Below are 25,069 nucleotides of genomic sequence, written 5' to 3'. Positions count from 1 at the left end.
GTGCCAAAATCACATGATTTCAGTAAACGAGGCCACTGATTCTAAACAAAAGATTAGTAAAGCTTTGAAGCAGTGTTTTGAAATCGGCCATCACTAGATATTGTTGAAAAGACGTTATTTTGTTTTTTTGGCGTACAAAAAGTATTCTCATAACATTAAGATTGAACCACTGTAGTCACATGAACTGTTTTAAATGTCTTTAGTACCTTTCTGGGCATTGAAAGTGTTAATTATCTCACTGTCTATGCAGGCCTCACTGAGCCATCAGATTTGATTAAAAATATCTTAATTTGTGTTCTGAAGATGAACGAAGGTCTACAGGTGTAGAACGACATGAGGCCGAGTAATAAATGACATAATTTTCATTTTTGGGTGAACTAACCCTTTTTACAGTGTCTATACCAGTCAAAAGCAAACAGAACCCATTATAAATCAGTGATGCTGTCTACACCCATTCTATTTTTTATATATGTTAAGCGCTCACGCTACTCTCGCCATGTTAGGCTCATTCGTCAGTTCCTTATTTGCATGTTGCTCACCTGAAATTACTGTAATAAAGACAGTAAAAGATTCACTGATGACAACAATAAATTTAATTAACATAAAACTTTATAAATTTTGCACCAACACACTCAATATTTTGACAATTAAGAAATGAGAATTAAAAATACAAAAAGAAAAAAAAGTTAAGAGAATGTGTGCATTGTTAAAGAAAAGAGCTGCACAGAATTTCACATGTAAACAATCTGCAGGAAGAAAGAATATTTTGATATCTAAGGCCATTTTGAAATAAACATGTTAGGTGCTAATAAATGTTACTGTAATTTTATTAGGATAGAAAAGATATTTCCTCTCTTAGCTCACATTCTCTTTTTTTCCCATATGTTGGAAAGGTTAAAACACCCTTACTTTCTACCACACTCATTCTCTCTCTCACACACACGCATTCAACATTGAAGGGGTGTTCACACTGACAGCGATTTGCAAGAACATCATGGTCCAGCACTCGGTGACCTCAGTGTCAGTGTGAACAGGGCTTATGAGAAACAGAATGACAAAACAGATATTAAACATGAAAATGGTATATTTTGTGACTCTTGTAATGTGTAAAAATATTTGTATTGTTTCTGCATCATGATCTTGAGCAAATTATGCTGAAAACTGCCATCAAGTATGAAATATCAGTCAAGTTTTGGGAGGACCGGATAATAGGGTCCGTTTTTTTTTTATACAGTAACACCAGTGAGACACTACAATATAGTCTACACACAAACACTTTCTATCTATTCATCTTTCCGGTCCCTTTACACACACCAATCGAAATGAAGACAGAAACATACATTTCTGTCTTCATCTCGAAACGCTTGTCACTTTCAATATACACGTTTAATGCATATAGATGTCAAGTTACAAATGTATTCTGTTAAAATTGCTGTGCTTACAGTGAGGACAATTCCACAAAACCCTCCTCACTCCAGTTCACTACTGATGTGCATTACAGTTGGCAATGTCAGTGTAAAAAAAGAAAAGAAAACAAAAGCAACAATAAAATGTGGTGCATTTATTTTAAAACCATTAAAATGACTAGCAGTTTTGAATAAAAGAAGATATGTTTGTTTTGCTGGTGATACTGTTGATCCGTTAAACTAAGTTAGCACTTCCAGAATGAAAACAGAAGGACTCTCCTCTGAGCGCTCGCTCAGGAGAGGAGATAAAGTGCGCAGAAAGCTTCATGTAAGTCCCTCAGATCTCGCTGCAAGAGCACAAGCGCTGCTCTATGGAAGAGGCATATCGGAAGTGGCACCAAATGTTGGACATCCAAGTCAATGCAACTTGTGAAAATGTGGTTTCACCTGTTTAAAAGGGCAGAAAAATGTTCTAAAAGAAGAGCACCACCCTCCTGGATGTCCAAGGAGGTTGGATGGCTTAAGCCGGGTGACCGCCATTGGTCGAACAGGCCACGATCACATTAAAGAGAACATTAAAATATGTACAAGGCTCAGCGCAGAGGCAGAAAGAGGCCTAGCCAGCTTCTTCCTCCGTGTCCATTTGTGTGCTTATGGCACAGAGGAACGGCCGCGTTGTGAGTGGATCTTTGGGTGCCACGTTGAGCTTTAAGTCCGCTTCAGGCTCACATGTTGTACGCCACATAGATGGGATCCAGCTGGTCGGCCAGGAAGGAGTCGCGCAGGTGCATGCGTTGCTTCTCGCCCCGCGAGTTGATGGGGATGACGCCGGGGTCCACGATGACCACCACACCAACGATGAGGTGATGCTCTTTCAGAACCACATTAGTGACGAGGGGAACCAGATCAAGAGCTTCCTGCTCAGACCCACTGAGCTCCACCACGACCACCAGAAGATTGGTCCACGTGAAGACGGCGCTGTACGATGAAGCATACAACCCAATCAGAGACGGGAACTATATAGTAACTGCAATAAAACTCATTTTGCGCAGTAATGTACATGCAGACAGGAAGTGTAAATGATCTTGAGGTTCTCTCACCTCTCAGCGATGCTGCGGTGCGCCCGAGACACAGAAGTCTCGATGTCAATGGGATGATAACGCAAACCTCGCAACTCCAGTGTTTCGTCAAGTGAACCTACCACAAACAGAGCATCGTGGCGATCTGGTGGAAGATAAACCACAAGAAACGGGTGTGAGATAATAGACAAGCACTATGTATGTGCATTTTTATGCCTTGAAAACTAACATTTTTTTGTGGCATTTGGAGTTTTACCATGTAATTATAATAACTATAACTTCTAGCTATTATTACTGCATTTTTTGAACATTTGAGGCAATTTCTTTTATTTATATGTGTGAAAATTGTAAACTACAACTGTTCCACAAAGTTTAAAATATGTCTCACACTCACCAATCTGCATTTATTTGTTAAAAAATACAGTAAAAACAGTAATATTGTAAAATATTATTACAATTTAAAATAACTTTTCTATTTGAATATATTTTAAAATGTAATTTATTTTAGTGATGACAGCTGAATTTTCAGCATCATTGCTCCAGTCTTCAGTGTGTCACATGATCCTTCAGAAATCATTCTAATATGCTGATTTACTGTTCATGAAACATTTATTATCATCAATGTTGAAAACAGTTGTGCTGCTTTATATTTTTGCAGATTCTTTGATGAAAAAAACATTTGAAATAGAATTCTTTTGTGACAATGTAACTTTTGATCAATGTAATGCATCCCTGCTGAGTAAAAGTATTAATTTCTTTTTAATTACTGACACCAAACTTTTGAATGGTAATGTATAATATTAAATAATGTAATACTGCGAAGTGAAGGCTGAGAATATGGTTAATCCAATCCAAATTTACAATCTGAACTATCTGTTTTGCAATATTAGCTTTATAAAATTAATCAATCAGCAGTGTATTACGGACCTCCACTTGCATCCAATAGCTCCGTCCTCCTAACAAATCCCAGATATCCAGTTCTGGCCCAGAGCGTTTCGGTCTCTCCGAAGCTCAGCCGTGTGTTGAAATGGTCTGCCTGCAGGCTCTCCTCACCATAGATGGTATAATAACCACTGGCATTATGAGGACTGTTCACCCAGATCTAGAAAAAAGGCAAGAAAGTGATGAAGATGACAGCTTTCACACAGACCATTCTAAGAATAGGGAGGAATTTCCTATGTGGAGAAATATACATCAATGAAACAAGTTATATTTGTGCTTTTACTCCAATTAAATGTGTCTGGTCACCTCGCCTAGATGAGAGTCTCCTAATGGTCCTCTTGTCTCTGGGTTCACAATGATTACTCTCACTCCAGGAAGCATCTGAGGTAAGGCAAAGAAAACAATACAGGATGATTAAAAAATAAAGTACTTGTAATTAGATTATATTACATTTTAAAATACTCATAAATCAGACTACAGTAACTTTTATTGATTGCACGATTACACATTTACATAATGGCAGTAAATTATTAATTCTCAGTTGTCAGATAATGGTCACAAGACATGCAGGTAAACAACTTTTTGTTCAAGTGTTTATTTTTTATATATATATATATATATATATATATATATATATATATATATATATATATATATATATATATATATATATATATCTCCAAAATTGGATATCATTTGGCATGATCAGAAAATCGGAGCTTAAGAGGAGTTCGAAAAAGTTTTTCAGAAAATAAAAAATGGCGGAAAAATTGTCATGATGGAAAATGACGACATAGGGTGCAATCGAATTGTCTTGAGTCAAGAAATCAGAGGAAATATTGTTTTCTAGCCATTAGGGTTCAAAAATTATTAGCATAAATGTGAGTGAAATGTTGGACAGGTGGTGGCGCTAGAGGGATTGAGCTGAAGACTCCAAATTTGCTATGGTGACATTTCTACAGCTTTCCTGTAGCTCAGTGGTTAGAGCATGGCACTAGCAATGCCAAGGTCATGGGTTCGATCCCAGGGATTGCACATACTCGGATACAAAAATGTATAGTATAATGCAATGTAAGTCGCTTTGGATAAAAGCGTCTACCAAATGCATAAATGAAAAATGCATAAATGAAATTTCAGACTGTCCTCTATCTGTGTGCCAAATTTCATAACTTTCCCGCAAGCGGTTCTATGGGATGCCATAGACTCATGAGTGGAAAAAGAAGAAGAAATGGAAGAATAAGAACGCCAGTGGATACAATAGGTGCCTACGCACTTTCGGTGCTAGGCCCCTAATTACTAACCAATTTTTGTCATGTAATCAGTAACGGACAACAACTTGTAAGTAATCTACCCAGCACTGAAAATAAAGTAGGACAAAACTAGAACTAGGATGGCCTTACAGTCCCAGACTCCGTCAGCGGCAGACTCTGAGGAGCTCCTCTCTCCACCAGTCTCACTCTATGACAGAGACAGAAGGACAACGTCACAATACAAGCATGTACAGACTGTCTTCATGTCATCACTGCCATCTCACACGTACCTGTCATGACGGAGAGACTTCATGTCTACGTAAACAGTGGATGGGTCTGGACCAGCAGTGCCCTGATGGAGGAAGTCAGAAATCAAAATAAGGCTCTGCTCTTGTGTCATGACACAGTTGATGCAATATAATTACTGAACCCAACCTGTAGACAGATTGCCAAGTTGACCCTGGCACCAAAAGCGGTGCTCACTGCGCGTGGAGACAGGCCCAGGTCTTTGAAGAGCTTGGAGAATGACTGCGTGAGTGTCAAACGAGGCCTCTCTTCGGCGATGACGACACAGCTCCTTACACATGTTAGGTTCACACCACGAGCCTGCACATACATCTCTCATCAGCTTTTATAGACACTTCCACACTCGGTTTACCTTAACCATCCCTTTCGGTCTGTTTTCCTCCGTATTACAGGATTAGTAACCCAAAAATTACACCTCTGACATTATTTACTCATGTCATTCCAAACCCCTATGACTTTCTTTCTTCTGGAGGAGGAATTTTAATAACTTGCTGGTTGTTCTATTCCAGTAAATGAAGATTGGAGTTTTCAAGCTTAAAAAATGATGCACCATAAAAGGGTTAGTTCACCCAAAAATGAAAATTCTGTCATTAATTATTCACCCTCATGTCGTTTCACACCCATAAAACCTTCGTTCATCTTCAGAAAACAAATTAAGATATTTTTAATAAAATCCGATGGTTCAGTGAGGCCTGCATCGCCAGCAATAACACTCTCTTTTTCAATGCTCAGAAAGCTACTAAAGACATATTTAAAATAGTTCATGTGACTACAGTGGTTCAACCTTAATATTATAAAGCGAATAGAATACACCAAAAATAACAAAATAGCAACTATATTCGACAATATCTAGTGATGAGCGATTTCAAAACACTGCTTCATGAAGCTTCGAAGTTTAATGAATCATTTGTTTTGAATCAGTGGTTCGGAGCATGTATCAAACTGCCAGAATCATGTGAACTATTGAAGTTTCAAAACACTTATGACGTAACAAAGCCTTGTTTACTGAAATCATGTCATTTTGGCGCTCCGAACCACTGATTCGAAACAAATGATTTGTAAAGCTTTGAAGCTTCATGAAGCGGTGTTTTGAAATCACCCATCACTAGATATTGTGGAATAAAGTGGCTATTTTGTTATTTTTGGCGCACAAAAAGTATTCTCATCGCTTTATAATATTAAGGTTGAACCACTGTAGTCACATGAACTGTTTTAAATGTTTTTAGTAGCATCGGATTTTATCAAAAATATCTTAATTTGTGTTCTGAAGATGAACGAAGGTCTTACAGGGTGTGGAACGACATGAGGGTGAGTAATTAATGACATAATTTGCATTTTTGGGTGAACTAACCCTTTAATGTATAATAAAAGTGGCACATATGACCTGTGTGTAATATTTCAATTCTTCTAAAGCCATACCATAGTTGTGTGTAAGAAATAGACTAAATTTGTGTTTGAATCAAGAAGTGAATCATTCAGTCTGGTTTTGTGAACAGAATCAACCAAATCATTGAAAAGATCTGACTCAAAAGAATTTGTTTACAAAACAGACATTGCTTCTACATGTCAAGGAGAACTAGGGAGAAGTCACTTCATATTCTGTCTGTTCTCATACTAACATATTATATGGTTTCAGAAGACTTGGAATATTTTTTCATCATTTTGGATCTAAAGAATGGCCAGTATATTCATAAAAATACTCCTTTTTTGTTCCACTGTAGTCTTACAGGTTCAGAATGACACGAGTAAAATACAGTTTCACAATATTGCAGTTTTTACTGTATTTTTGATCAAATAAATGCAGACTTGGTAAACATAAGAGACTTTTTTCAAAAAAAAAAAAAAACCTTACCAACCCAAACCTTTTGAACTATAGTGAATCTGTATCCTGCTGACTCACCTTTAGAGCTTCAGTCTGTGTGCCAAGGCCCTTGGTGCAGAGCTCCATGACCGAGTATGAACAGAAGGTGTCTCTGATCTTATACTGACTGAGTGTGCTCAGCCACAGGGGCAGAGACGTCTCCAGCTCCATGGGAGGGATCAAGATTGACTGGTGACCTGAATAAACACTACACACACACACAGAGATACAAATTACAGTGGGTATTCTATAAATTGCATGCATAGCATTGTGTCCTAACCAGGTGCAGTCAAAGCTTAACCTCAGAGTAACACAGTACAGATGTGATTTATTGCATTACGCCTGGTTAGGTCAAAGTCAGTCTTTGACTGTGTGTATTACCTTGACATACACCACAGCACGAAGCCCAGGCCACAGTAGGGGTCCATGCAGATGGCAATTTGTCTGGAAGAATACAGCTCACATTGTAGTTTGATGGATCGACATAAAGCATTGACCGCTGAGTGAGATATCTGAAAGAAACACATAAACAAGCTGTTTAGGACCCAACCACACAAAATTGAGAATTGAACCTGCGACCTTCGAGTTACAAATCCGACTCTCGTTAGGCCACAACCGCTCCTAAGAGGAAAAGAGACGAGTCTTGCCTTAACTCCGGTCAGCATGCCTGTGGTGGACACACTAAAGTCCAGGTAGGCCAACATTTCTGCAGTGGGGGGTTTATAAATGTTTGGAGGCCGCTTCCTGGGAAGATCATCTGCACACACAAGATCAGTCAAGTCAGGGATACTGATCTTTCATCAATTGGCATAAAGCCATGTGAATATTTAATTTTTGTACCTGTGTCTATGATATTCGGCCAAGTCTTCACATTCACACTGGCTGCCGCTTCTTTAGACCGCAAAATCTTCATCAGGGTCTGAGTCGTGAGGATGCATGCTGCTTTGCTCACCTGATAAAGACAACATTTCTCAGATTAATATGCTAACATTCAGTAAAATCATAAATGGACGACCTGCACAAAATAGTCAGACTCACGTCAATGATCATTCGGACTGTGGGGAGAGTGGCAGGAAGATTCTGAGGGTGAGGAGGCCTGACGGTGACCGGAATACAGCCGGCATACAGACATCCATAAAAGGAGGCTATAAGATCTATGCCTGCAGGAAAGAAGAGAACACGTTTCTTTATAATATGTCACGTGGTAATTCATGTTATTATTTCTGGGTCTTTAAAGGGACAGTCACCACCCATTAATGAACATAAAAGAAGATATTTTGAAGTATAGTGATAACCAAACAGTTTCAGTTCCCATTTACTTCCATTGTATTTTTTGTCCATACAATGGAAAACCGAAACTGTTTGAATACTAACATTCTTCAAAATATCTTTTGCGCTCAGCAGAAGAAAGAAATGCATAGAGGTTTGGAATGATGCGAGGATGAGTTAATGATGACAATTTTCATTTTTGGTGGACTATTCTTTTAGCCTGACGTGGTCATACTCAATTCTAGTCAGAATATGAGTCTGATACTGCTCCATTGGGCTTTGATTATGGGGGCGTATTTCAACCGATCCAGGAAAGACCTCAATTGGATAGACCTACAACCAATCAGAGCTACAGAGTAAGTGACGTATGTTGAGCGACGCATAGTTGTCAACAGAACTCTTCTTAGCGACCATCGGGGCCAGCTGATAAATCAAACTTTTGCCGAATCCCGTAGGAAGGACGGCAAAGACATCTTTCCCATCGACAAATGCCTTGATCGCGGTCCTCTGTTCCTCTTTTAAAATTAATGTGCTGTCGATATCTTCTATAACGGACGCGATGGCGGAATCTACACATCTCAGTTCTTCAACAGCCATCATTGTTGTAAACTAATTGACCTTTCGCAAAGACTCGCCCCCCTTAGTTACTGTTGCTTTGTCCGACAAGCCGTGGCGCTGTCACGCCACACAGAGTGGAAAATACATTGCGGAGCAAAGAGGAAACTGACAACACATCGACAGACGAGACAGAGCAGGTTACTTATGATATTAAACAAAGTCCCAGCTTTCAAACTGTGTAGTTATTAAAAAAATTCAAACAATAAAAACCGTTTTGTGGCTCTTTAATGTGTTGTGACCATGATCGTGACATATTGCTGTAGTGCCTCGGCTCAAGAGGCTCGTTAACCGATCATCTCTTCCTACTAGTCCATTTATAGCATCAAATAAACATGAATGAACATGAGAATGAATGTTGTTTCAAACGCGGAAAGACTTCAATATGCACAATTTTTCAAGTTTAACTCCACCGATGTTAATCTTCTAACTCCTGACTGCTTTGTCGGACAAAATGGCGTATGCGGCATTCTGATTGGTTAGATCGCTTGTCAATAAAACTCCCCAAGCGCTCTTTGATGACGTGGGTGGTTACGTAACCGCAGATAGCCTGTCCATCATCGATTAAAGCCCGCCCTGGCAATTTGATTGGCTCGGCCTTCTGGGAGCCGAGCATAATTACTCCACAATGGATCGAGTCCAGACCGAACTTCCCGTCCAAAAAATGCTGTGGGCGGGGTTCGGGCTGGCACCCAGGCTACTATTCTTTTAAGGTGCTCAGAAATGCACATGACATCTTCAGTGACCGCTGAATAAAAACAATATATAGAAATTACCATATATTTAAATCATCGCTTGAAAAAAAAAAAAAAAAAAACTCAGTCAACGCGGTCACATTTATCATTCTTCTATGAATTTTTTCATTAGGAATCTATGTGATCTGGAATTTTGTGTGAGGGCTATAGATTTCCCAATAACAGATTTCACAAGTTTAAACTGGTCATGCGGATTCACTGCGTTTACCACCAGAAAGCTGCTTGGTTTGAAGCTGACTTCTGTGTGAGCATACATTGTATGCTTAACATGTACTGTGAAAGCTGAGATGGATGTCATTACCAGGAGGATAAAGCAGTACTACGTTGTCTCCAGTGTTAATTCCTCCTCTTTCCAACAAAGCTGCAGTGATTTTCTCTGCTCGCTTGTGCAGTTGAGAACATGTGGCTGTGCTCACTGCTACACCCTGCAGGCCAGAGCAAAAAAAAAAAAAGTCTCAATACAGAAAGGGCTGATGGTTTGACTACATAATCAGTTTGATGGGGGTTGTATGCGTGTCACCTTTGCATTCAGCAGCATATAGAGGACGTGATCAGGATCAGTCTGTGCTCTCCACTGAAGGGCTTCAGACAGGAACTGATGCTACAGGACAGAAGAGGACAGGTTATCCATATATAAACCACAATATGATCAAGAGAAATCTTAATATAACAGGAAGACACAAATCAACTAATAGCACTATTTCAGCAAACAGCAATACTAAGCCAGCAAATAAAAAAGGTTTAAGGTTTATAATATCAGGGGTAGATGATAGTTCACACAGTCTGCCTTTAAACACACATAGCAGGACTCATGCAGGCGGCAGCAATAAAAACCACACATGCAGTATAAGTGTGTGTGTTTCTGAAATGTAATGTTTATGTAATGTGAATTAAAACCACATTTGTAGGTCATAAAAACACATTGTGAGATACAAAAGTTGCAATTACAAGTAATGAAATCACAATTCTGCCATGTCCATTCTGACAAAAGGGTCTATTTTGCTTCTATTTTGAAAAATCAAAATTCATCAAAACGCTTTATAAGCATTTTTTGTCTCTGCAAGGCCCTGCGGTTGCTGTTGTTGTCGCTGGTAGCAATGGGGATTTAAAGCTCAGAGCACACAAATAGCAGAGCGTTGCTGGCATTCAGTCTTACCATGTTAGTGGGCCACACACAGAGCTACAGCCCCCCCACACAAGAGAGAAAGACAGACCAGAGTACAAGCTTAGAGGGGAGAAGAAAAATCTCCCTTCATCTCCAGTCCTCTTTATACTATTTGTACTGAGTTACAGTTAATGTTATTATCACTTAAACCAGATATTAATGTGGAATCTAGTGGTGTTTGGAGTTACCTAGAAACTGGAGGCTTGATGTTGCAAAATAATTATAATACTGTGTATTATGATACAATTCTACATTTTATAACATTATAGAGATAAGAGGCATTACTGAAATCTTTATGCCATGCAGGGATATCAATAATGAGTTTAATAAGCAGTAGTTCTGTAATCTTTGGCTAACCTTTCTGGATTGTTCTTGGTCATCAATGAGCCCAAGATCTCTCCCACTAGCCTGTGCGATTCTCTTTCCTGCCACCAGGTTGCCCACCATGATGGATGCTGGACCAACTCCCACTGTGAGGCAAGACAAGTTTATTTTATAGCAAATTTCACACATAATAGTAATTTAAAGCGCTTTGAGGATTCTTAATAAAGGGTTAGAGAAAAATGAAAACGTTAAAATAATAAGAAAAAGTTATTTAAATAATATTTTATATAAATTAGATAGATAGATAGAATTAAAAATGAATTGAATTGACATGAAATGAATTAAAACAAATAAAAGGGAAAGATAAAGTACATATTAAAGGGTTAGTTCATCCAAAAATGAAAATTCTGTCATTAGTTACTCAAGAATACTTTTTGTGCACCAAAAAAAATCTAAATAATGACTTTATCGTTATTTTAAACACTGCTTCATGAAGCTTTATGAATCTTTGTTTTGAATCATTGGTTCGGCCCATGTATCAAACTGCCAAAGTCACGTGAACCATGGAAATTCTGAAACGTTTTTAACACTTATGACATATCGAAGCCTCGTTTACTAAAATCAAGTGACTTTGGCAGTTTGATACGTGCTCTGATCCACTGATTCAAAACAAAAGATTCGTAAAGCTTTGAACCTTCATAAAGCAGTGTTTTGATATCGCTCATCACTAGATATTGTTGAATAAAGTTGTTATTTTGTTTTTTTGGCGCACAAAAAAACTTTATAACATTAAGGTTGAACCACTGTAGTCACATGAACTGTTTTAAATATGTCTTTAGTAGCTTTCTGGGCTTTTGAAAGTGTTAATTATCTTGCTGTCAATGCAGGCCTCACTGAGCCATCAGGATTTCATCAAACATATCATAAATTGTGTTCCGAAGATGAACGAATGTCTTACGGGTGTGGAACGACATGAGTAATTAATGACAGAATTTTCATTTTTGGGTGAACTAACCTTTTAAGAAAAAACTAAGGATGTTAACTTGATGCTTGAAGGTCATTCCCCTCATCAGATTCAAATAAAAGATCACATTTTCTGAGAAGTGGGACTATTTTTCAGGATTTTATGTTTTTCAGTACCTGGTTGCTTTTGTCTGGGTTTTGGAAGGTTGGTCACACACGTATGAGGGCACATCAGAATGTTGCAAGGGTGCAGAGATCCCTCCAGGAAGTGCTGCTTGGCCTCGGACACATGAATACCACCCAGAGGAGTTTTGGGTAATGTGTTTGCAGGCACCAGCGCCAAACAATACAAGCCCACCTGGTGGATGCTGTCTATAGCCTGTGGAAAAGCATGCACGAGGGTCAAAACCTATAATGACCCCTAGAGGGTCAAAACCTATAATGGCAACATTGGATAGTGTCAATTTGTCATTGTATTCGGCCTCATTAAATTAAGCCCGCCAGCTCAGGTCCATTCATTTCAATGACCTACTTTAGACTAAACTAAATCAATTTTAAGTGAGGACAGCAACTGGTTTGTTTGTGTATTACCTGTAGGACTCTACTCATCCACTGGAAACTGTCCTCTTCATTGGCATCAGGCCTCTGCTCTGCCACAATAACTATTCGCTCATCATAGAACACAGTGACGGAGAACACGGCAATCCTGCATATACGACACACTTTTAAAATCACATCACACTTCCAACTGTAACTTGAATGCTTTTTTTTTTTTTTTTGCGTCATTCGTACCTCCCTCGGTAGACGGTTTTGACTGGCTCCACCGCCAGCGCTGTGGCCACCAGGTCATCTGCATTGTGTCTGCGACCACTGACTGAAAGCAGACCCTCTATCTTCCCCACCACAAACACCAAACTTCCCTGAGGGCACAGCGAAAAGTTTATTCAATAAAAGACAAATTACTGGTCACAAATCTCAGTAGCTGCAAATACAAATAGGCTTTGTTCACACTAGAAGTACACTACCAAAAGTTACAAAAAAAACTGATTTTTTTAATGTCTTTGAATTTATTTAATCAAATTTTTGATGATTTCAGGACTTTTTGATGAATAGAAAGTTCAAAAGAACAGCATTTTGCATCAGCATTTTGGCTGTCAGTGTTAACATGTTAATGCATGTGATGAATTCAAAATCCTTAACATGTTAAAATAATTTAATGCAAAAATACAGAAAAACTATACTACTTTAGTATTACTTACCGGACCCACAAAGCCCAACAGTCCAGTGCGCGTGAAGGCAACGTCTCCTATAGGGGTTCCACCCGAGTTTACAGGAATCACCTGCAGTCAAGGTCAGTGAGACATTGTTTTGAGTAAATGTGTGTATTCTGCATATTGCTTGCAGAATTATTTCTTTCCATGCACTTTTTCTGTACCTCAAAAGTGTTCTTGGTCACCCCGGGCAGGCCGTAGTACATGGTGCCTCCGGCACGTGAGTTCAACGCTATCTCCCCGATCTCATCAGTCTTACAGAGCATGGGCGGCCCATCAGGCTTCACAATACACATCAGAGCTATGGTGCAGAAAGAAAAGACAGAACTGCTTTCAAACACAATGTTTCTGAAATTTACTGAAATCTTGAAATATTTAAATCTGAAATTATTAAATGAACTGAAATGGCACAAAAAAAAAATCCAAGATTTAAGACACTTATGTGCCTATACAATGATTTATATTCATAAAATATAATAATATACATTTTTATTATTTTTCTCATTATACTGGATTGATACTGACAAATTTCAAACAATGCATAAATGTGGTTTGGATTGGGTTCATAAACATTGTATATTGTGCATTATTTTTGTTCAGGCTACTAAAAGGATTTAAATCAGATAAACCAAAAAATTCAAAGTTTTTGCTGATTTAACGCATGCTAAATTAGTTGCCAATACCCAGTAGTAGTAGTTTCCAATGTGGCAACTGGTTTACACCACACTCACATAATTTACACTAAAATGTTCAAATGGTTGCAGAGTCTCACCTCCAGGCATGACATGTCCTACATCTTGCACGGTAAGGGCAGAGTTTTTATCCTCTGTGTTGACCCGAATCACCCCGTGACTGAGTCCTGCCATTGACAGAATGGCCCTGGCAGGGAGCGGAGCGCCTTGAGTACCCGGCCTTAACACAAAGAGTGATTTTAAAGCATATCTATGGCAATTAAGTGTACAAAGATGATAAGCACAACTCATGCAGGTACCTGCGGATGGCCACTGTCATGGCCTCAGGTGAGGAAGCACATGGACAGATCATCTCAGGTTTCAGCCCATGAGACTGAAACACGTTTAGGAAGGCATCACATGAAGACACAGACCCTAAGATTGAAATATGGATCATTTATTTGCACTTACAGCCACAGAAACACACAAATACCAGCAATCTCTTTCCCATAGCTTGTTTACTTACAGGGATTTGCTCCATCAGCTACGATCAGCATGCGCAGGGAAGACAGATTGGTGTCTTTCTGATCTCTGTGAGCCATCATAGCCCAGTGCAGATCTCTACATTTCACCAAGGCCACACGAGCTGTGCACACAGAAACATGAAAAAAAAAAAAAAAACATGAAAGATAATGTACCACAGAACTGTTGATTCTACATGATTGGCCATTAGCCAGATCACAATTATATGCATGAGATGTTGAGGATGTCTTTACCTTTGTGAACATGAACTCTCTGCACCCAGGACAGTGGACAAGCCTTCATGACAGAGTACGGCACACTAATAGTGTGGATCCTGTTCATGACACTCTGTAAGAATGCACAAACATGTGGAGGTTAAACCATGCAGGAACAAGTCTGTGGAACTGAAAAGAACACACACAACTGAACTATTCAGAGGAAATCCCACTCACCGCTAGAACTCCATGCCAAAGGCCTGAGTCTTTCTTGAAATCCAGGACATTAACCAGTGTTTCTCCTAAGAAAGATCACAGAAAAATACAGTTCTCTTTGAAAATAATATTTCTTAATTAAGAACACTATTACATTATACTATATTATAAAAACAGTGTATTTAAGAATTTTAATAAGAGGTATTACATATTATAATGGAATTGCTATTATAATTTCAGTGTTGTTATTGTTAATTAAAACCATTTTCGGTAATTGAAATAAAACTGAAATATAAATTTTAGATGAAAAACTTACAAATGTGAAATGCTGCCTTGGCAACTAACTGAAATAAATAAGCTGAAGTTGAAGGGAACTAAAATGACTAAAACTAAACTGAAATAAAATAAATGAAAACTATATAAAGATAATAAAAACTAAAAATTTAACAAAATTTCTAAACATTAACCTAAAAATAAAATGAAAACTGAAAACATAAAAATTGAAGCAAATTCTAAATGTAAATAAACAATAATGCATTATATAATAAAATATATACTACTAAAATGACCACTAAAATAATAATACTAAAATAAGACTGATGGCAAATATTAAATCATTTCAGACTAAAATTTAAAATGTAAAATTTATATTCTAAATTGCATGGACTGATAAATTGATAAGCCAGTCAACAGGCCAAGATTTATAAAAAAAAAAAAAAAAAAAAAAAAAAACACATTTCAAAAGAAAAAGTTCACTATGATTTGAGGATCAATTGGGAAAAAATAACAGAAAGCAAGTCATCTCCAAATTGCTATTCAGAAAAATAATCTAATTAGTATAAATCTAATAAAATAATCTATGACTAAGCACTGGCTATAAATTAATTTATCATCTCACAGCTTAATTCTGGAGCATTCAAGAGTTTTTCAGTGTTATGCTGTTGCAGTAACAGGAATATTTCAATCCATTTATTCCACAGTAGTAGTAGTGGTGTAGCACTCACCTTCACAGTAATTACAGGCCTGTGTTAGAGCTTGACAGTGTGTCAGCATGGAGATTTTCGACACAGCCACTCCCATCACCGTACCCTCCTTTGAGGCCTTGTACTGAGAAAAACACACATATCACATACACATCAGAGACTGAAAGGATTCTTACTCACCTAACACACATACGCTCACCTCCCCACACTCACCTCTATGTAAGCAGTGTCAGTGTTTGCAGTAGGTATGTGTGGCTGCCAGTCCTTGGAGGGTTTGGTAAGATACTTGGTATCAGTGACCACCCATTTAAGTCGAGGCCATCCTGTAAGAAAACAGGTTAAACTGCCATTCCGCAGCTTCAAAAGAGAAGTTTATGGTAATTTTGAGGAAGCTGGGTGTTAAGAAAACCAACAAGGAACTTACCTTTGAATTGCATTATTTCTCCATTCGGGGTCTTTGGAAGTCCTTTTAGACAAATTTCACTAGTGAGAGCGAGTCCCACACCACAACTGCCCAACAGGAAGCCTATCTGCTGACTTCCTGCATCCTAAAAATCAGATGAACAACTGTAAACATTTCAACAAGCTGATTTCATGTTTTAGGGGTTCTTCTACTTGATTGTGTCTCATACCTTCCGAGATAAAGGCACCTCTATCGGGACAGGAATGACCTCGGCGAGAAGGCACCCATAAAAGGCAACCCAGAACATCCCAGGGTCACTATTGGGATAAACTAATGCCACCTAAAGGGAGAAATATGGAGAATAAGAAATAGCCTTGAGCTGAGAGCAGTATGTGATTGCAGCGTGCCAAACACCGTGTTGAAAACTTACTCTATCTCCAGGCTTCAGAACTTGTTCATTTTTGGTGCCAAGTTTGTTTAACAGTGTGTACGCCAACTTCAGACTGCGAGTCCACAGTTTACCTACAGGGATCAAGGGGTGACATGAGATTATTAAAGACAGAATATATTAAAAGAAATCTTCAAAATGTTCTACATCTGTGTTGCACTGAAAAAATAATAGCATATGGGTTTGGAATGACATGAGGGTGAGTAAATAATTATATCATTTTAATTTCTGGGTGAACTATCCCATTAAAACATTGGAAAACTGCTTGTCCCAATCCAAACAGTATGACATCTCACCATAGGTAAGGGTGTAGAGTGGTTTGCCAGTGATGTCCAAGATAGTGAGAGCTGGGCTCTTGGCCTGTGTGGCTCCCCAACGTGCCAATGCAGCCTGCAGAGCTGGAGGCCAGTTACTGACTACCCCTAGTGGCTCCCCCTTCACTGGAATCATCTGTCGGCCCTCTGGCCTGGGTGTGTTGGGATCTGGCTGTGGAACTGCAAGTGGAGAAGATAGACATAGAAGGGTTCAATAATGCCACATCAAAAATCTAATATAATTCTGGAAATAAACAAAGCAATATTATGACATAAAATATTTACTAATCTGCACCAATTTTAGGTTACTATTAGGCTGTGTGTCCACCAAAGCGTTTTTTCCAGCGGCTAGCGAACTTTTCCAATTGTTTTCAATGGGAGCGCCGTGTTTTTTAAATGCCAGGAGCGTAACGAGGCACTGAGCATCTTTTTCACGCTCAAGCGCTGAGAGTTCAGCGTTTTTTTACTGGTCGCCTCGAGTTGAAGAACGTTCAACTTTGAGAAAAACGCTGCACTCATCACTGTCACTTTTTAGCCAGCCGTCCAATCAGAGTGGAGGAGGGGCGGGGCAAATACAACACTGGCCAACCGTCACAACATTCTTGCTGTACAACGACATTAACAAGCAGAGAATGAAACAAAATGGATAAGAAATTAATATTGCTGGTCTCCAAACATACATAGCAAGTAATTCCACATTGTGTTGACATTTTTAGTGTGAAACAAATTACCTGCAAAATCAGTTATAAGTAACAGTGCTGCAGATATTCCGTATCATAGCAACAAAGCGTCTCAAATGAAAAAAAAAAACACTGCGCAGCTGAAGCGCTCTCAAGCGCTCACAGATAGGCGTTTTAAAGGTGCCCTCGAATGAAAAATTGAATTTATCTTGGCATTGTTAAATAACAAGAGTTCAGTACATGGAAATGACATACAGTGAGTCTCAAACTCCATTGTTTCCTCCTTTTTATATAAATCTCATTTGTTTAAAAGACCTCCGAAGAACAGGCGAATCTCAACATGATACCGACTGTTACGTAACAGTCGGGGTGTACTCCCCCAATATTTGCATATGCCAGCCCACGTTTCCAACATTATGAAAGGCATTAGACAAGGGCAGAATGTCTGGATGTGCACAGTTGAATCATACTGTAGGTAAGCAAGCAAGGACAATAGCGAAAAATGGCAGATGGAGCAATAATAACTGACATGATCCATGATAACATTATATTTTTAGTGATATTTGTAAACTGTCTTTCTAAATGTTTCGTTAGCATGTTGCTAATGTACTGTTAAATGTGGTTAAAGTTACCATCGGTTATTACTGTATTCACGGAGACAAGAGAGCCGTCGCTATTTTCATTTTTAAACACTTGCAGGTGTATAATGTATAATGTATAATGCATAAACACAACTTCATTCTTTATAAATCTCTCCAACAGAGTAGCATTAGCCGTTAGCCACGGAGCACTATCAAACTCATTCAAAATCAGAAGTAAACAATATAACAGTATACTATACTCACATAATCCGACGCATGCATGCCGCATGCATGACGAACACTTTGTAAAGATCCATTTTGAGGGTTATATTAGCTGTGTAAACTTTGTTAAGGCACTGTTCAAGGCAAGCGCGAGCTCTGTGGGCGTGGACCACGGGATTTAAAGGGGCCGCAGCATAAAATCGGCACGTTTATAATGATGCCCCAAAATAGGCAGTTAAAAAAATTAATTTAAAAAAAAATCTATGGGGTATTTTGATCTGAAACTTCACAGACACATTCAGGGGACACCTTAGACTTATATTACATCTTTTAAAAACATAATCTAGGGCACCTTTAAGCAGAGCGCCTAGCGTTTTCAGCTGGCTAAAAACGCTTTGGTGGACACGGGGCCTTAAGGTAAATTTATGACATGTTTGTAAAGATGGTCGGATTTTTTTGCATTGAAGCACAAGGATCACTTTCAAATCACTCTGGAGAAAAAGATAATGAGGTTTCACACAAACATCATGTTAATTTTTAAATTTATTTTTTTTCACTCAAATTGCTATTATAATTTGTAACAAAAATGTTTAGAATCAAAATAAAAGCATTTTCCATATATAATAAGAGATGAATCCCAATAAATGTAGTATGGCATCAACAATAGCTTCATACTTTCCACAATTTCTTCAGTGTCATCCAGGAAGAACTCGCTGAGTGGAGGCCGCTTGGGTCTCTTCAACGTGTTGAGCAGCTGCTGAATTTTGGTGGAGACACGACTGTGTGCTGGAACACCTGTTGACAGAGATATTCTCATTCACCTGTTCAGATTACAGGAATATGAGCTGGTTAAAGGACACCATATGGAACAGACAGAGCCAAGCAAATATAGATGATTTAATCAGGAAGAGGTTTGTCACAACACAAAAATCAACAACAAGCTGGAATAACACACAGAATCATACAGGATCAATTTGGGAGGACAAAACCACTGGGTGTCACTGCACAGCACTAAACACCCTCCAACCCTACCTCTTCCTACAGTCAGATGGCATCACGACAAAGGAGGAAGCAAAACTTGTTAGCAGAAACACATGACAACGACTGTAATTTACTATCGCTCTGAAAAAAGACAGAGGAAATTATTTCTCTTGCTTATATGGGAAGTGAATAGTGCAAATGAACACTAGTGGTGAACCAGCTATCACTTTGAACAAGCTCAGAACAATATGGTGCTGGAAGTGAAAAACCCATTCAAATCAATGAACGTTATTTTTACAATTGTTTTTGATTTTTCTTAAAATAGTTTTTCTTGCAAACAAAATATTTAACAGCTGAGCTAACTAGAATGATTCATATTCAACAAAATTTTTATGAATTGTTAAGATATTTGAAGCTGCTAATTTCCCTTTTGTTGGCCTGGAAACAACACATCTTAAAATTCCAGGTTTTCCCATGTCAGTAGGGATCCTGAATTGCTGTTATGGAAATGTGGCAACTGTGCCAAAAAAACTATTTTCATTGAAGAACATACAGTCCTTAACTTCTGGAATCACAAAATGTGTCATGTGTCAACGGGTCTGTTCCTGTCTGGTTTAATGAACTACCACGCTCTATCCGAGCATTTTATTTTTTATTTATTTTTATTTTTTTAAATGCTAAAGACATATTTTTTGTCAACACTTGACCCAGTAATAGTAGCACTTTTTATTTATCTATCTTATTCTTCTTTTTTTTTTCGATTTCTATTCTTTTTCCATTTGTGTATTTAAAAAAAAAAAAAAAAATTCCTTGTTACAAGCACTTTATTGACGAAACTGTGAATTCACATAGCACTTACATACTGTTGTACACATGTTGATTTGATTGGTTGCTTATACTATTCTCATTTGTAAGACGCTTTGGAGAAAAGCGTCTGCTTAATGACTAAATATAAATGTAAAATCAATACACCTAGTTTCTGTTAATAAAAAAAAAAAGTTTGAAAACAAGCAGCTCTTTCAATTATAGCAGAAATACCAAAAATCTCCTTGTATATTGGCACAATGGCTTTCGAGTTGATAACCACTTGATTTTGTTTAAGGTCCCTGCATATAAGAGCTGTGTGTGATGTTGTCCATACCGCCAGCAGTGTCCATCATGCTGGAGCGGCTCTGGCCACGGCTCATGCCCTTCACTACTATGTTGGGTGGCAGGTCCGCTCTGGAGTTCCTGTCCTGAGGCACTGTGGACGGCACTGTGGATGTGACGTCAGGAGGAATGCTGCTGCTCTCTGCAGTGGAGACACATAACAGCACAGTGATTCATCACGTGAACCCGTACACATGCTCAATATGAAGCACAACCGAACAAACAGGTTTGAAAAGTCAATATCAACACTGACTGATTTGGAAATTAAAGACTTGCATTGTTTTGTTTTGCCCTGACCAGGTCATTGGAAGTTAAATGGTGCTTGCGTAAGTGTCAGACCTATAGAACTGAAGCTCTTTTGTGTGTGTATCAGTGGTTGTCTATGATTCAGCACCTGAAACACGTGTGTACGTGTGACTCATTATCTTGCAGTACCTATGCGGGTGTGTGCCAGCACATCAGCGAGCATGCTGGTCTGCCCCTGGCTGTGGTTGTGGTTGTGAGTTTTGCCGTCTCCATGAGAAAGGGTGGAGGAGGCAGAGGAGGAGGTGGAGGAGCCCTGGACAGAGCGGTTGATCCAATACTCGGGACTCTGGAGATTCTGAGCCAGCATTGCACTGATTGCAGCCTGACGCCTGCGCAGGGAGCCCTCGTCCTCTGATGCCGATGATGTATCTGTGGCCACACACATATAACAACAGTTAAAGCAGCTATTAATGCACAGAAATAAAAACAAATGCTTACAGATAAAAACCGCAAAAGGCAGACACAAATAAATGAAGAATCTGATATGATGTATTAGCAGTCATATTAAAATTGTGGTTACAGTGCAATAAATATTTGGCAAACTTTTTAATATACAATAGAAAAGATGGAATTTTCTGACATATGTTTCAAATATCATCTTGATCAAACCCGTAAGAAACCTAAGTTTGACTGCTAAAATAAAGCACTGCTAATGGTCAATAATGATATGGTCATAAATAATTCCTAAAATATCACTAGAGAAAATATTATAATATTATTATAATTTTCTCGTATGGAGGCCAGGGTGTGCCCTAAAGGTTCGGGTGTGCCTGTATTTTCCGAGACCCTGCTGGTCAGTGAAATCTGGACAGAAGGAGAAGCAGAAGGCTTGTGGGCGATGAAGGACCCACCGGGAGGAGTGCAGTCTTCCGCAGGAGACTGGGCGAAGGCTGAGCGACGCTTAGTGGGCATGGGAAGGGCCATCTTCTCCTCTTTATGCCTGGCCAGAGCTGCCTGCACAGCCTCTGTGTGGATATCTAGCAGACGGACACAAAGAACGATGAGAAGAAGAGAATGAAGAGTACAGAAAGACAAACAAAGAGAATAACAAATACACAACAACACATGACAAGAGGCAGATGAGACATCCAACAATGTCACCAAACAGTGACTGACTCATGTAAAGACAGAGAATTGTCTCTCTGTGGTGACAAACACATTACAGAGCTGTGTGTTCACATTTAGGCGTTTAGTAGCACCATGTACATGCCACAACTACACAATCAAGGGAGAAAAAGCATCTTAATAAATTGCTGACAATATAACTCGTTTACAACCAATATATTAATGAAAAAAATGTTTTTAAACAGCCCATAATGTATTTACAAGAATATATTACATTTTTAAATGTATTCAAAAAAGAAAAGTTCATTTAAATTTTAATAATATTTCACAATATTCTTTCAATAATCATTTTACCGACCCCAAACTTTTGAATAGTAATGTATACTGGCAAACAAAGTTTCCTTACCCGACCGGTAGCGGTCATCCCGCGTTCCTCCGCTGCGGTGAGCTCGGTGTTGCCGTGGGGCAGCAATGGGCACGGCATTAGGGCTAGAGGCAGGGTCTGAAGAATGGCCTGGGGTCAACTTAATACTCACGCCCACATCTATAAAGATCACAGCTCATAAATATACACAGACATCAACAACAACATAAGGTACATTTCAGAAAGTCTCTGGTCTGTCTCCATATTAAATGAACACCTATTAAAGGAATTATCCACCCAAAAATGAAGTGCATTTTAAGTCTTCTGAAACCATACAATATATTTTAAACTTCTAAACTTAAGTGAATATTCACTGACAATCATACCCTTGATGAGCCGATTTGTTAAAAACAAGTAATTTTTTTTTTCCCACAGAAGAAACAACATGAAGGGGAGTAAATGACAGCAACTCCATTTTTGAGCAAACTAACTGGGTATAACATGTTTATGCTATATATATACAGTTTGAGGATGGGTCGACATCAGAGAGAAAATATTAGTGGTGAAGTTTAAAGGTCCCGTTCTTCGTGATCCCATGTTTCAAACTTTAGTTAGTGTGTAATGTTGTTGTTAGAGTATAAATAAAATCTGTAAAATTTTAAAGCTCAAAGTTCAATGCCAAGCGAGATATTTTATTTAACAGAAGTCGCCTACATCGAACGGCCAGTTTGGACTACATCCCTCTACTTCCTTCTTTAATGACGTCACTAAAACAGTTTTTTGACTAACCTCCGCCCACAGGAATACTCTACACAATAGAGTGTGTTTGTCGCCATGTCGTCGAAACGCTGTTATTTTCATCCCGCAGTCCAATCACCGGGTCTGATTCCGGCTCAAATTGATAGGGTAAAATTAAAGACATGTTTACAATAACACTGAGCGCGTGCATCTCCATGTTATGGTAAGAGGCGTGACCTTTCCGGGCAAGATGCGCTAAACTGCTGTCGAATCACAACACAGGAACCGCTGGCACAATCAGAACTCGTTACGTATTTCTGAAGGAGGGACTTCATAGAACAAGGAAGTCATCAGCCTGTTTTTATGACAGTGGAAACAGCGGTATACAGATAAGTAAATTATGTGAAAAATACTGTGTTTTTTTACACGCGAAACATGAACACATGTTATATTGCACACTATAAACACAATCAAAGCTTCAAAAAACACGAAAAACGGGACCTTTAAATTTTCATTCATTACTCTGTACCTTGGAAAAATACCTGAAACACTTTTAAACAGTGATAAATACTTATTAAAAATACTCTTAGCAAGTAGTCGGAAGGCCATAACACGTAAAGGGTTGCAGGTTGATCCTCCAACAAGAGATCAGTGGATGGAAATTGTAAATGAAATATATTGTATGGAGAGACTTACATTTTCTGTTAGACTTAACTCTGAGAAATGTATTACGTATTGGCATAAATGGATTGTGTACACAGACCATTGAGAATAGGTGAGATATTGCATGCCAAAGAGTGCATGGAAATTGTACTGTCTTGACTTTGTAATGCCTATGATGACCCTTTGTTCTTTGTTTCCAAGAAAAAAAAAAAAAAAAAAAAAAAAAAAAAGAGAAGCAACACAGACAGGGCAGAATCAGACAGCAGGTGGTGAACTTTAACTTCAAAGCATTGAAATGGCACCTTTGAAGACAAAATGGCACATTTCACTGGAGGTTTCAAATAAGAACATATCTACGCAACAAATGTGTCTTAGACCTATTTCTATTGTATCTGTAGGTCAGACCTATTGTGTAAACAACGTGCCCCTGCAATTCAGTATGTAATGGTTCTTTAATAGCATGTAACTATGGAACAAGGAAGTCAATGTTGAGGTCACTAAACTATCAAAACCCACCAATATAGTCAACTCACCTGTTTCAGTTCCTATTTCATGACTGACAGGGGGCTGCTGCTTACAGGAAGCCTATGTATATGTTTGTGTGTGTGTGTGTGTGTGTGTCTGAGAAGGGCAATGTCTGTGAGCTGACTGATTGGAAAATATTGAATCACTCAAAGTTTCCAGAGAAGAAGATGGTTTACTAATGGTTGCTTTGGCCGCAAGACTATGTCAAGTGTCCATTTTATTTTTAAAGTGCGTTCTCTTAATGAAGGGACTAATGCCTCCAGCAGATGGAGTTCTACTTATCACCACTAGGATGCAGCATGGAGACACACATTTGCAAACAATACAGAAGAAAAAAACAAAATCTCAGATATATCATTTATGGAACTAGTGCAACATAATTAACACAGTGTGGCACACTTCTGCATCATATTCTTCAGCTGGATTTGGTTTCCACAAACTAAACACAGCAGTAACCTAAAAACACCTTTATATCAAAAACAAAGCAAACTGTAGAAAATCATTATTGACTCATATCAGTGTGATGATGGCATTGTTTGGCATGCAAAAGAAAAGAAGAAACAGACAGGAGGAGGGAAATTAGCAAACAGGAAGTCTGTGTGGTGAGTCTTACTTTGGGTCTGTGGTACGAACGGGGCCAGAAGTTTAGCTCGTTTCTTTTCATAGCCTTTCTGCGTGATGTCACCTGTAAGAACGCAAAACAAGACACAAACATTTAAATATCTATTTGAGATGTGATCACATGTCTATAACCACAAACTGAGCTTGTCTGTCTGTGTGACAACTGGTGAACAACAAATGCACAACAAAGTTTCTC

The 25,069-nt window shown here is 38.6% G+C and overlaps 1 protein-coding gene across 2 annotated transcripts in view; it reads right to left on the bottom strand.

The window, feature by feature from the left end:
• Nucleotides 1-570: 570 nt before the first annotated feature.
• dip2ba (disco-interacting protein 2 homolog Ba) overlaps nt 571-25,069 on the bottom strand; it is a 66,839-nt gene continuing 42,340 nt past the window's right edge. The window contains exons 2-39 of one of the 2 annotated variants that reach the window (XM_048179011.1): nt 24,866-24,937; nt 22,369-22,506; nt 21,749-21,874; nt 21,027-21,266; nt 20,584-20,733; nt 19,137-19,256; nt 16,961-17,158; nt 16,647-16,738; nt 16,446-16,556; nt 16,238-16,361; nt 16,027-16,136; nt 15,835-15,937; nt 14,852-14,916; nt 14,654-14,747; nt 14,404-14,523; nt 14,198-14,312; nt 13,979-14,118; nt 13,371-13,507; nt 13,195-13,275; nt 12,728-12,855; nt 12,527-12,641; nt 12,113-12,314; nt 11,006-11,118; nt 10,640-10,663; nt 10,004-10,084; nt 9,785-9,908; nt 7,883-8,004; nt 7,685-7,796; nt 7,492-7,601; nt 7,226-7,356; nt 6,884-7,052; nt 5,113-5,283; nt 4,968-5,029; nt 4,828-4,885; nt 3,734-3,808; nt 3,413-3,587; nt 2,507-2,630; nt 571-2,384 (exon numbers count right to left, since the gene is read on the bottom strand). In XM_048179011.1, coding sequence (XP_048034968.1) covers nt 2,132-2,384; nt 2,507-2,630; nt 3,413-3,587; nt 3,734-3,808; nt 4,828-4,885; nt 4,968-5,029; nt 5,113-5,283; nt 6,884-7,052; nt 7,226-7,356; nt 7,492-7,601; nt 7,685-7,796; nt 7,883-8,004; nt 9,785-9,908; nt 10,004-10,084; nt 10,640-10,663; nt 11,006-11,118; nt 12,113-12,314; nt 12,527-12,641; nt 12,728-12,855; nt 13,195-13,275; nt 13,371-13,507; nt 13,979-14,118; nt 14,198-14,312; nt 14,404-14,523; nt 14,654-14,747; nt 14,852-14,916; nt 15,835-15,937; nt 16,027-16,136; nt 16,238-16,361; nt 16,446-16,556; nt 16,647-16,738; nt 16,961-17,158; nt 19,137-19,256; nt 20,584-20,733; nt 21,027-21,266; nt 21,749-21,874; nt 22,369-22,506; nt 24,866-24,937 — 4,685 coding nt within the window. In that variant the 3' untranslated portion in view covers nt 571-2,131. The remainder of the gene's footprint in view (nt 2,385-2,506; nt 2,631-3,412; nt 3,588-3,733; nt 3,809-4,827; nt 4,886-4,967; nt 5,030-5,112; nt 5,284-6,883; nt 7,053-7,225; nt 7,357-7,491; nt 7,602-7,684; nt 7,797-7,882; nt 8,005-9,784; nt 9,909-10,003; nt 10,085-10,639; nt 10,664-11,005; nt 11,119-12,112; nt 12,315-12,526; nt 12,642-12,727; nt 12,856-13,194; nt 13,276-13,370; nt 13,508-13,978; nt 14,119-14,197; nt 14,313-14,403; nt 14,524-14,653; nt 14,748-14,851; nt 14,917-15,834; nt 15,938-16,026; nt 16,137-16,237; nt 16,362-16,445; nt 16,557-16,646; nt 16,739-16,960; nt 17,159-19,136; nt 19,257-20,583; nt 20,734-21,026; nt 21,267-21,748; nt 21,875-22,368; nt 22,507-24,865; nt 24,938-25,069) is intronic. The other variant, XM_048179012.1, reaches the window with a different exon arrangement.

This window comes from Megalobrama amblycephala, linkage group LG24, assembly GCF_018812025.1.
Source record: "Megalobrama amblycephala isolate DHTTF-2021 linkage group LG24, ASM1881202v1, whole genome shotgun sequence".
Taxonomy (NCBI): domain Eukaryota; kingdom Metazoa; phylum Chordata; class Actinopteri; order Cypriniformes; family Xenocyprididae; genus Megalobrama; species Megalobrama amblycephala.
Note: the sequence above shows the minus strand (reverse complement) of the source record. Positions and strands in the feature narration are given on the sequence as shown.